The 13,671-nt window shown below is 39.1% G+C and overlaps 1 protein-coding gene across 1 annotated transcript in view; it reads right to left on the reverse strand.

Moving 5' to 3' along the window:
• Positions 1-4,291: 4,291 nt before the first annotated feature.
• LOC138206037 (ephrin type-A receptor 5) overlaps positions 4,292-13,671 on the reverse strand; it is a 70,294-nt gene continuing 60,914 nt past the window's right edge. Inside the window, exons 17-19 of the mRNA XM_069162488.1 lie at positions 12,126-12,319; positions 10,552-10,716; positions 4,292-9,969 (exon numbers count right to left, since the gene is read on the reverse strand). Of these exons, the coding sequence (XP_069018589.1) occupies positions 9,858-9,969; positions 10,552-10,716; positions 12,126-12,319 (471 nt within the window). The 3' untranslated portion in view covers positions 4,292-9,857. The remainder of the gene's footprint in view (positions 9,970-10,551; positions 10,717-12,125; positions 12,320-13,671) is intronic.

Genomic DNA, 13,671 nt, shown 5'->3' on the forward strand with positions numbered 1-13,671 from the left:
TGGGTGGTCACGGTGCCGACGCCAAGGGGGTCCCTGTGTGCATCTCTCTGATGCCAACGACTTTGATAAACCAGCAGTATTTGTTGCTTTAAGAGTGAGAACGGGCTGCAATGACAGACTGGATCATGAAACAGGACAATTACATATTATACACTGCACATATTACTTTTCATTACATTTCATTCAAAAGTCATGTATTTTGCACACAATTAACATTCTGAATCTTCGAAAAAAATATATCATCAAAACACAATTTAATCTGCTTCATAGTCATTTTAGTAGTTTGTAGAAATGATTGTCAAAAACATAAAGCATCTGTATACTACTTTTTGGAACAGTAAGCAATAATTGTAAATGTAGATAGTGGTGATTCTTTTTTTTTTTTGTAAGTTTTTGACAAATTATCAATGATAATTAAAAAGATTCTTTGCATTTCAGCACATGCATTTTTATTAAGTCACTGCGGCCCCTTCAAAATTGAAATAGTATTGTGTGCATACAAGAGATTTGAGCAAAAAACACAGAGGAAAGTGTGTGTGTGCCCGGCTGAGTCAATTCAATTCTGAGTGTGTCAGAGTGACAGACCTCATTAGACCAGAGAAATAGCTGCTGTATGTGTTGTGGAGCGCTGTGTGTGCAAGGTGTTGTAGTTATTAATATATTACCTCCCTGTGTCTCAGGTTAACTGCACTTTCGTCTCACCTTGACTGACCTTCCACACACACACACACGCGGGTGCACATACACAAAACTCGAACACACACAGAGACATTACACCAAAGGGACTTCACATTAGGGACATTTCTGCACTGATGATTGACTGCTTTGAATAAAGGACCTTGGAAAAACATCTGGGCAAGTGACAAATACGTCCCCGTGGCTGCCTTTGTATGAAGGAGACAGATACGGTGGGCGAGAGAGAGAGCGAGAGAGAGCGAGAGAGAGAGAGAGAGTCCTGTGTGTGTGTGTGTGTGTGTGTGTGTGTGTGTTTTGAATTATCTCCACTGCTACACAAAGACCTGCCAGGCTGCTACTGCTGGCGAGGTTTGTGCGTGTGCGTGTAAAATGTGTGTCCTTGCCAGCCACTTGACATCACACAGCCCTCTCATGGCAGGCTTCTCGGATCAGTAGCAGAATGGATAAGGCTATTTACCAGCAGCTTATTTGGTCCGGGTCAGACCTCCAGTAACAGTTTAATGGGTGTTGAGGGTGTCTGCGACACGGGGGAGAGCAGCTTTATCTGTCCGTGTGCACCTTGGGCTCCTATCTGCCTTGAAAAGTGGTTATAAAAATTCTATTTTTTGACAACGAGGAGGCCGCGACAGGGAGGAAAAAACAGATGATAGCAGGGGAATCAGTTTTCTTAACACATTTTAAAAGCAAAAAATTGAACATCAATGACAACATCCTTTATTTAAAACCTGCCCAAACTGGGACTCTTCATAATACTGACAGTTGGCAAGAGACTCCAGATCAGACTCCAGAAACGTGTTTCGTTTTCTCCATCAACTGATTACATGCTTCAGTGACTATACTATGTAAATACTGTGTAAACACAGCGGGGATTTTAATTTGAAGCTACACGTAGATCTCAACATACTGACATGTTTGTGGATATAAAATGTATACATTAAAATGTTCTGACAAAGTGATTTAAAAATGGAAAGAACATTGCATCTCACTGGTGTAGATTTTTAATGCAAGATATTTGTTCAAATGGGCTTTCATACAATGCAACCCACACAATAACTATTGTTTCAGTTCTGAAGATGATTTCCTCTTGGAAAAACCAATAAAAGTGTGAACCTAAAGCTTTCCCCTATAATTTACCCTCGTGTTTTGGCATTTTAAAAAGGCTACGTCTCGCTGGCTTCAAAATAGAACTGCCATTTTAAACACCAACCCCCACTGTAACTTTTTTCTTTAAACAAATTGCACAAAATGTGATGACGATCACCACTAAATTAAACATCTTACACAGAAACAGGCACAGAGTGTACAACTAGACAGATAAATGACTGCTTATACCCACAGACATGCCGGCATTCCTTCATACAGACACCCATAGATTCGCAGACACCCACACAATCCCACCTAAACTGACAGCTAAGGTTCTCCTGAAGGTCATTCATAATGATTAAAGAGGCATCTCTGCAATGATTTTCAAATGACCCTCGGGACGCCTCGACCACAGACACCTCTTCAAGAGAAAATTACTTTATCGTGCCCTGGGATACCTGACTTTAAACTGACACAGTGATAGACTAATAGACAGCAAAACAGTAAGGAGCGGCAGACTGGGATGAAAAAAAAAAAATGGAAAGGCAAAGAGAAAGACAGATAGGAAGACATAATAGAGTCACAAAATAAATGTCATGCAGATATGTGGATGTACAGGCATGTTAGTAGTCAGGCAGACTGAGCCGGTCAAAATGGAGACGGGCAGACAGGAAGGTAGGAAGGTATAGGTGGACAGGCATACATGCAGTGAGACAGCCGGGCTAGCCCAAAGCCAGAAACCCGTCCATTCATCCAAGAACAATCCCAGTCAGCACCAGTGGGAATACACACACACACACACACACACACACACACACACACACACACACACACACACACACACACACACACACACACACACACACACACACACACACACCACCCTGCAGCTCTTTTCTTCAAGCCGCTGATACAGAGGTTTTGGTAATAGGCATGCTGATGGTGTGATGGCTAATTTCACCTTCATACGCTGTGTGTGTGTCTCTGTGTGTGTGTGTGTCTGTGTGTGTGTGTGTGTGTGTGTGTGTGTGTGTGTGTGTGTGTGTGTGTGTAATAATCACCTTGAGCCATGCAGGCAGTGGATTTCCCCCAGAGATCAGCCAGGTTTGATTTGACATAACACACACATATACACAACAATTCAGTGCTGATATTTACATATAAAATACTGTAACGCTGCAAGAACTGAGCATCACCTTCACACATGATTCAAGGTTATCACAGAAATCATAAATGGATGTTTGAATTACAGATGTTTTATGTAAAGGAGATTAAGCAATTTATTTTTCTATTTTACAAACTGCCTTAAAGGGATTAAGAAATACATCTTCTGAACTGTCTCGTAAACAAAGGCTTACCAACACATTTGCAGAAAATATGAACTTTTTACAGTAGTAATGGTTTCTTTAATAGATGTTTAAAGTATTCTCACAAACTCAGATACACCGTTTTATACTATGTTCACTGTTTTAATTGTGAGCGAGGTTTTCACATTATTGGCTGTTTTGTATGAGAGCAATCACACAATAACACGAGCTGCTGACATCAGCAGCTAATTTCACTGCATCTGACAGACACATTATTTCCAGGACTTGCATCATCGGGTTTTAAAATATCGTGCATTTTATAGCACCCCCACAGCACATGATCATTATCACCATAACCCAGCAATGAACTGTACTTTGCTGGATTGTGTTGTCGGCCACGATGCACCACTGACGATGAGTTTTACCAAATAGCACAAACACAGGATCCGTGTTATTTAGTATACCTATCTTTACTTGGGCAGTGTTTGATTCTCTCCCCACATCCTCGATGTGTTCTTTTATCCACCTGTTTCTATACCCCACAGTCTCCATCTAAATAAAGAGGAAAAACTGGTAACTAGCTTCCTTGTTACTCTGACAGTTGGTATCTCAACCAATAAACCTTGTCTAATTGCATTGCTGGGGAACATCTTTGAGTAATTACATTGTCCGTGTGAAGTAGCTCATTACACAGAAACCAACAAGAGCTATGAACACAGGCAAAAACCCATCACAAATTCTAACAAAGTATATTGCAATAAAGTTTACAGCCTGTAGTTCGTTCTGTTAACCGAACAGCAATGAAGTTAAGAAGCAAGAATGCACGCAGGTGTTTCAATAAAACATTTAATTACTATTTTGAATATGTTACATTCATTGCTGCTACAATTAGAAAGGTCACTGGTTTTAAAATTTGACCATATTGTGTAAGGGAATTCTTCTTTTTGTTGAAATTGCTATTGAAAAAAAGCATCGTTTCAGAATCAGTCTCGCGCTACACCATAAGGGTGGCTGAATTGGGCTAATTCAGAGTATTCTGAAATTCTTTCTTCAACCAGTAGAATACGACAGCACAGATTTTTTTTCCTGTGGGGTCATCATAAATGTTGGTAATATATAAAGCCGCATTTATTGAAACCCTATCTGCGAATGTGTTGTGTCATGTACTGGCAATTTGGTTATCAGACAATGAGTGACATCAAGAGTTGATTTTCTTCCAAGTTTTATTACAAAAATATAGAATTTGATAACACACTACAAAAACATCAACACAAACATAATACATGACAGTCTCAAAGACAAACCAATAGCACATCAATAGCTAAGTATTTTTACTGTGCTTTCAATGAATCACAAAACAATTATTCAGTTGTTTAAAACCGTATGTGTGAGCTATTGAAAACAGAATTATTGTCTTTGACCTGGGGAAAACCTCAACTGCATACCTGTTTTTGTATGTTAACACTGAGTGAAAGCTGCACATTTCTCCCTAAGACCAGATGTTGAATGATAACCCAATCAATGTACCTTTTTCCCACTTCCTGAGAAGTTAACTATACAGTTGCGAAGTGGGCGGGGAAGTATTTTTTTTTCCCACTGCAAATTTCCTTTTAAAAGCTTCTTTTTAACAAAAAATCACAATGTTACTTAAACATGGGAGTATCTGATTAACCTTCTAAATGTTTCAACCCACAGTAGCTTTTAAGAGACATTCCCCCCCCACAATGAAGTATATTATATGGCACAAAATGCTAGAATACCTACATGCCTCAGTAGCTGTTGTTATGATGAAGATGCCTGCTAAAGAGTTGAAATCAGTTCAAGCTTGTTCCAAACATCCTAATGACCATAATGAGTCGTACACAGTTGTACACAGTCAGTAGTAAAAGGAGAACTATTACTACCAGAACCCCAAACCCAGATACACTCCAATCCCTTTTCTATATTTATGAGGTTTTCAGAGACACCCAAACCTGTATTTTCATGATGTTCACATGTCCTAAAACCCTTCAGATGTTAGTGCAACCTTATTATTGTTGTTATATTCCCATGCATTTGTGTATGCATATGCAATTTTTGCTAATAACGTCAGGTCTTGGGTATTGCTTTTGTACATTTGCTAGAATTCAGTCAAACCTTGTATTTTATGGTTTGTGCAGCACTTTTATTATAAAACCAGTTCCAACAAACCCTAATGTGTACGAATAGAAGAACTTCTTCTGTTTGTGTATATCAATGTGAATAAATTAGATTGCCTCCTCTGAAACGCCATTTTAAACAACAAAGTTGTTGATTCAGATGTTTCACCAAATGTGTGTTATGGAATTTAATTTGACACTAGGAATCTGGCTCCTGCATAAACTTTATGTGGCTGATGCAGCTCGAGCTGACAGTCATTTTAGAGCAACAACACATCAGTAAATATTTCGTCATTGCTGGTGAGCTGTACTTTCTGTCTTTCTTCCTGCTAAATGAGACTTGCCTAGATCAAATCATGCCTTTGCAAAAGTGCTGAAAATAAATCATTTGAATTATTGAAGATATTTTGCACAGCAACACCCATCAACTGTGGATTTATTGTTTCAACAAATCAATACCAGTTCTCATACTTTTGTACTCGACAGTGTTAATGCTAAAATGCCACTAACACTCTTAGACAAATTGCCTGGCTGAAGTTTGTTGACATCAAGGGCTAATGCAATTGACCTCTTTAAAAAAATAAATTAAAAAAAATCCTATCATTCACTCACTGTCCTAAAAGATGTCTGTCAAACCCTGTGCTTACTTTCAGAAGGTGTATCGTTGTGCCATACACAATAAAATGGTGCTCTACATCAATGATTCTCACGTAGCTTTGATTTGTTTTAAAAAAAAGTTTACCAATGCTTTGTGCTTAACTGTCAAATTTTACACCACGGGAAGCATTGACAATATGAAGTGCTATAATTAGTATCAGGGAACACAGTAGTAATTATATAGCAAAGAAAAACTTTGACACTAAAATGTCAGTCACTTATAGACATTTTAGTTAAACAAAAGGGCAACAGATTTCTCATAAAGTGCAAATTAAATTAGTTCCAACATACACATTGTCCGACATTCTTCTTATTGCCTGTAGACATTGTTGGCAAAGAGTAAATATATAGTAAGTTGGGGCACAACTGGGGCATAGCATTTTGGCAGGGGAGGAAATAACGGTGCTCAAAAGATGAGAGGCACTTATAAGGGTGTACTATTCACCAATTGTTCATGCCCCAGGCATAGGTTTTAGGTTGGAAATGAAGCTGAAAACGGTGGTTGTAAAAAGCCAATAACATGCAATTTAGGAAGGATCAAAACACGGTGAAAGTTCATAAAATGTTCATAGTAATCATATGACTGAGGACATTTTAATTGAAAACATGCTGGGTGGTAAATTAAAAGCACCCAACACAGTTACTTTTGCTGTACATGCCTTATACTGCGCACCATATTACTGATGCTCTCCCCCACTGAACTAAAAATCTGCATAGCCGCAATAGTCTACATAAAGTTTCATTGCCAAAATGTTGGTTACATTTTTGAAGATAATAAATGAACACTGCTTTAGTTAAAAATAAATATACCGTGGTTTAAAAAAGATACACAACCACAGATTTTAAGTTACTAAATGGCTACTGTTCCCCATCAATAAAACTACAATATAGTATATTACTGTACAAGCCGGAGCCACTCCTCCAAATTGATAAATGTAGACTAAAGAGACTATGCAGACGTCTCACAAACGTTCACCTCAGTGGAACGTTTCAACTCTTAGAAACACATACCCAATATCAACCGTGGTCATTCTCCACCTGCATTCTTTCAAGAAACCAGTCAAGAAGCATAATCTTGACAGCAGGTGGAAAAGCCTAAATGCCACAAGTGAAATGGGTTCCTACCACCAATGAGGCCTTTCACTCATCTAGAACTCTGAAGGGTGTTTAGAGTGTTTAAAAGCGAAATACGTTCTTAAAAAAAAAAAGAAAAAAAAAAAGAAGTGAAATACCCCTTAAAAATCGTACATTCTTCTTGTGTGCTTTTCTATGCTTGTAATACGGTCAGGTGATTCCACCTCTTAGAAAAAAAAACCCCTACCTTTACAATCTCATTTCATTTCCACCTTTACGCCCCAGCACTAACACTACTCTGACCAAGAAAAATATTAGCATGTCATCTGCAAAGAGGATAGATATTTTTTGAGAACTTTGCTTCTGCTTCAGTGAACATAGCTGTGAAAAGGGTCAAGTTTTTTTTTTTTTTTTTAGCAATAAAGCACTGCGTAGCAATGGGTAAAATATCATACCAAAAAGAAGTAAAGCAAGGGCTTGATCATTGACATCATTGTATACCCTTAAACCATTCAAAACACCAGAAGTTCATATACCGGTCCCTGTGCATACTTCTCATATAATTCTAGAGACAGCAGAGCATTTCTTGTGGTCTCATTTCGGGCCACTGACAATATTTTCTAGATCTTGCACCAAAACTTGAAATGAAACACAATCACCAACAACATAAGATGAGTATTTGCTCTTTCTGCATACCCTTTTGGGGACTGTTACATGGGGACAGATGTGCTGGCTGCCCCCACCTGACAGTGGCCCAAGTAGCAGAAAAGCAGATTTTAAATAATAGTTACTATTTACTAATGTGTACTGCTCTGAGATGCTTGATCAATACCAACTTGTCCACATGATGGTAGACAGAAGAACAATGCTCCCTGCTTTAAATATATAATACATTATATACATGAAAGACATGTAGGCAAAGCTGCTCAGTAGTCCAAGAGAGAGTATTATGATAAAACACAAACTGTCCACATAATTTTTGCTTTTTTTTTTTAACAAGTATAAATAAATAATTGATTATCAAGTTGATCAATATTGCCTCCTTATTTTTAGCAGTCCCATTAAGAGTGAGGTTTATTGTGGTGTGGCAGACATGCGTGTGAGAGATACTCTGTGGCATGGTGAACTGAACAGATTGCTGAGGGTTTTCTGCGGTACCTGAAGGTCGTCGGTTATAAGTGAAGGCTTGATGAAGATCTTGAGTGCACTCTTAAAGGCTGACTGAAGGCTGCGTTGGAATTCTTGTTGAGGTTCCGTTAGAATCTGTGTGATCCGTTCCATGAGAATCCAAGTGACAGTTCTGTTATTAAACGAACAAATGTTGACTGAACCTTCCATAGACTTTCTTAAGTTGAATTTCCATTGCATGGATTGTTCCAGTGGAATGCACATGGAAGTGCTTCATAACATGATTTGACATTAGAAAATGTGTGACTGTTCCTTTTGAATGTCCGTAGTAGAACCCGTGTGAAGGTTCATCAGAATTTGGGTGAAAGATGTGTTAGTGTCTGAGCTTCCAGTTGAGTCTCTAAAGAAGTGAAGTTATGCAAGTGATTTAAAAATGTGTTGCTGTCGCACAGACCCAGGCAAAGGTTCCCCGCAATCTGAGTGAACGTTTGACTAAAACATGCGTGAAGTATCCAGTTAATAAAGCAATTTTCAATCGGAATCTGCATAGTTTTGGAGTTGATAGCTGAGTGAGTTCTGTAGTAAACCATTAAGATTTTAGTGGAGATTCTTATAGATTTTCAGAGGAAAAGTGGCAGATCGCAAGCTGAATTTCTTATACAATCTGTGGCTTCATTCAGAAGCTGGTTTTAAGGACCAGAATGGTTCTATTGCCACATTCTTGCAGTGTTTTACATTCAGCTAAAGCCTTGTATTTAGTCATGCTCTCTTCTTATGTTTTTGCTTTTCTTTTATAGGCTCAATTTGACCCAATCTTAAAATTCAGCATCCAAGGTTGCTCTTTTGTCTTGCATTGCTCTGGACGGTAGTGATGTATATGACACTGAATATGAATCTGGTCCGTCTGAGTGTTGAGCAGCTGGATTGTAGCTGCAGTTTTGTGGCATGAAGTCCTGCCAGAGACAGAAAAAGAAAACCCAAAGTGCACCAACATGGCAAAGCAAAGATTGACAGGAATTCATGTTTTGCTCTTGGTCCATTATATGTTTACCCTGCCTGAGAATAATGTTCAATTCAATGACTCCTGACGGAACTTGTACTTCCAGAGAAAATTGCCAGGGAAAAAGCCAGTACTGTTCAGATCCACTGGGCTCAGCTCACCTGAGGCAGGTTGAAAAAGTTCAGTTTGAGCCCACTGTATGAAACTCCCATATTTGTGAAACAGCCAAAAAGTGATGGTTGCTCTCAGGGCCCGATCTGTGGTCGATGTTTCAGGTTTGATCTGGGAGAATCCCAACAGTGCAAAGGATGTAAGAATACCCACATTTCACACAGTTGGAATTAATTTGAATGAAAAGCATCATTTAAGTTCAGTTTAGCTCACCACCATTGTCCCTCCATGTAGCACCACTCAGTCCAGTTCAGTTTGGTTTCAGTGCTGCAATGTCAAATGTACCCATTGACACCACAAGCAAGCACCACACACAAGAACCGGCAAAATGCGGATCCTCCAGTTTAGATCCTTGGAACACTGGGTTTCCTTGTCCGCAGAAAGTGCTAAGCCGCTCTAGGTCCAACAGAGTCTTTTGAATACATACTAGGTCCATATATTGTATTTGTGTGTGTGTGTGTGTGTGTGTGTGTGTGTGTGTGGTGTGTGTGTGTGTGTGTGTGTGTGTGTGTGTGTGTGTGTATGCATGTAGGTGTATATCATATACTTCTGTGTGTGTTGTGTTTGTATATGAGTGCGTGCATGCGTGCCTGTACATATGCATCAGATGTTTACAGTAGATTTGGTGTTGTTCATATGGACTCTCATCTCCTGAATACTAGTGATAATTTTTTTCTGATGTCCAGCCAAGTTCACTCCTACTCTTCGCAAATCCCTGCAAAACAGCACACAAACAACAGGCCACTATTTTTAAGGCAGTCTTCTAAAACAGAGAAATCTATACAAGTTCTTAAAAACAAGTGTCTTTTTTTGCCTATTTACTTAATTAACCTCAATGAAAGATTTATTTCCAATGTTTTAGACATTTTTCAGTGCAGTTTCCATTGCTGTTGGGGACACAGTTTTGTTGCAAGTTAGACAATCATTATATAATATCATCAAAAAGCTGAGCTCTTTACATACACCCTGAATGAAGCAATTAAAACGGCTTTTATGAACTGTTAGGGTAGTTTCTGGTCCCTGGATTATACATGCATGCCATACTGATTTTCTGTGGCTATATCTATCTCCATTCAAGCTCAACATCGTGCATCCTCATTTTGCTCTGACCCTCACAACAGTTTGTTAAAATGTCCATGACTTCTTATACTAAAAAAAAAACAGTAAAATTGGACCACAGTGGAAATTTAAGAGACAAATATCTCAATACCAGAAGGAATACAACTAAACCTATCTGCAGGGCTAGATGTTCTAATGCTCAAATACGTTTATAGGCTATGCTCGTAAGTGGCCTTACTCTGATGTCATCTGAGCCACTGTTTCCAGTGAGGAGTAACCTCCTTCCATGAAGAGTTCAGTGTAACGCCCCATCTTGATAGAGTCGAGCCACTCTCCAACGGTCTGGCTTCGAGTGCTGCAGGCCCCTTCTACGCTGGCGTGCTCCACTAACAGGTTGGAAACCCTAGTATGTGGATGGAAATGCATGAAAAGAAATGGTAAGATAACAGATAATCTTTTAAATACTATCTAGTGTGTCAAGAATTAGCCAGGGTAGATTTAAGGATGTGATTCACATTGTTGTTATAAATATTAGGGAGCTGGATTCAGTGTACAGACATTATAGAGCTCACAGCTGAACTTCACTGTGCGGACAGTTACCAGTGAGGCTTCATCATGCTAGTTATGCACCATCACACAAAGCTGCCCACTCCAAGCTCTTTATCATTCAGCTCACTCTTCTAACAAATGGAGCTCTGCTTGCTATCAAACAGAAATGTTCATGCTAGCTAACAATATTCTCCACACTATAGCTGGAGCAGGAGTGTGGTGTGGAAAAAGGGACGAACATTGTTGATGTCCCTTTAATCTCGACAACTGTCATGTCAGTGCAGGGCTGTTAGATACGCTGTTGATTTATAAGGCGTGTTCCTGCTCGAATGTGTGCAAGTGAAGAGAAAAAGGAAGCCAACCAAAAAGATCTAACGTTATTTCATTATCTCCGCAAAGAAAATGAGGTGTCTGAATAGATGTGTGCTTCACAGCACTTTTAGCCATTTCATGCCATTATACACTAATGCAATGCATATACATAGTGGGGAAATGCTAATTGAATGTTCGAATGTGACGACAATCAAAGGACACCCCACCGGATCTGACTCGCACTAATGCTTAATTTTAAGAAAATGGATCCGCTTTCCTTTTTTCCTCTGCTCGTTTTTGGGAGATTACAGACTATGTTCATCCTGATTTAATTCTGAAGCTTCACAAGACTTCAATAAAGACTCTATTTACATTTCATCTGGACGATGATGAGTCTATTATCCCGGGAGTACTGGGTTTAATTTACCTAAGAGTGAATGGGTGATTTAACACACAGCACTGTAGAGACTCAATGGTTGTCACAAAGTATCAGTAAAAGTGTAACAGTTTTATATAAAGGCAACATAATTTGTTCTTGAAAAATTTTTTAATATTACCTTTAGTAGAGTTTTACTACTGGCTGGTGTCACACCTTCACACGGTCGGAAAATTGGACCAACATATTTGTTAGATTGAATTAGCCATTTCGTATAAAGCCTGTCATCATTCTGTCAGTGTTGCTCTTGACTGATGTGACGAATATGATGCTTGTTAAAGACTGTTTATGATTCAGAAATCGTACTGTAGGTGTCACATTATCTCATTGCGTCCCACAAACTGTTCAAATTAAGATATTCAGATCACATTCATACTGGTCATCACTATAATTGTTGGTTCTTGGCTGCCATTAGTTTCTATTTGAAACCAAAATGATTTAGTTCTTGGAGCAGATTTTCATTGATACTCTATATTCAGGCTTCGAGGGTCTGGAAGAGCAGTGTGACCTCCCACCTGTGCGAGGAGTTGACCAGTTTTTTTAATGAGCTGGGGTTGCGAATGAGTTTGTCTAGTAGACAAACAATCTCATCGAACTTGGGGCGGTTGCTGCGTTCTCGCTGCCAGCAGTCCATCATTAGGTGGTACAGGGCCTCAGGGCAGTCCATAGGACCAGGCAACCTGTAGCTCTCCTCAACTGCTTTTATTACCTGTAGACAGACAGAGAGACACAGGCAGAGGTTAGTTACCCTAAGGACAGTTCAGATGACCGGCAACCAAATTAACTCCTTTAATTAAGAAATAGTGAAAGGATGGGGATAGGAGGGAACGAGTGAGAGGGTAACATCATTAAAATCATATAACGGGACTGATCATCAGCCGACTCCTCCTGAGCATGTAATTGTTTCAGGGCATGAGAGACAAAATAATTTCTCACCTTCATCACACCTTTTTAGATTGAATTCAAACTAGCCTGACTGGCAGTGGTTGTTTGGGGCCGATAATAATATTAGGAAGTAAAAAAATTCTGATATCGATAAATGTTGGCTTATATTCTTTACATATAAACACAGGTTTTTTTTTCGCAGTGACCCCTTAGATGTGCGTATCAAACCCTTTTGACACGGTTTATTGTCCACACTGACAGCAGTCCATTGAAACAGGAAACTTTACTGGGAATTTAATAATCATATATATAACTGTATATTTAAAAAACACAAGTCAAATTGACTAATTACTAATTTACCGCAAGCATCTTTTATTGAATTATGTTCTAAAAAAAACAAAAAAACAAAACATATAGGCCAACATCTACATCGATATTGATATATTTGTCACTTTCCATACTTTATGACAGAAGCAGCCAATCGGGTCTATAAACTGTATTTAATCTTACAGAAATAAGTCATTCAGTTAGTGAATGTTGAAATGTTAAAAATTTCTGGACTTTAGAGAGGACATGGTTCGCATGGACGTGGTTTGAAGGACACGCAGAGGACACGTTTTGACACTTGAACATGTATTAACTTTCCACAGGAGGACCCTGGCACACTTGAGCAAGGCAATGTTACTTCCAAATTGAGTTCTCCTGAGCAAGATCCAGAATCCTGATAGTTGCTCGAGGCATGTGGCTGTTCTCTATCTGACCTTACTCTCAAACCTTCAAAAAAAAAAAAAAAAAACCCACTGCTTGGATCGACGAAATAACACAACATACATGCATTATTTGTTTATTTCATATGCTGCATAGCCCAGTTAATCATTTTTTGCAAGTAAGAAGATGCAACACTGTGTGTGTGTGTGTGTGTGTGTGTGTGTGTGTTGAATTGAGATAAATGAATAATAAATAAACCCCGGCTCCCTCCGTTAGACCCTGCAGTGGAAAGCAGGCTGGCATTTTTCAGCCTAGTTCTGCCACTGCAAGACACTGCAGGGAATTGATTTGTTGAGTTCATGACAGCCTTTACTTGTGTCAAATTCCCACAAAAGACAGACGTGATCTCACACCCCCCAATACACAAGCATGCATGAAAGTGCAGGCATACGTACACCCGCGCAAAAG

The sequence above is a fragment of the Embiotoca jacksoni genome, unplaced genomic scaffold (assembly GCF_022577435.1).
Source record: "Embiotoca jacksoni isolate LCO1_2020_lvr unplaced genomic scaffold, fEmbJac1.0.p SCAF_10, whole genome shotgun sequence".
In the NCBI taxonomy this organism is placed as follows: Eukaryota; Metazoa; Chordata; class Actinopteri; family Embiotocidae; genus Embiotoca; species Embiotoca jacksoni.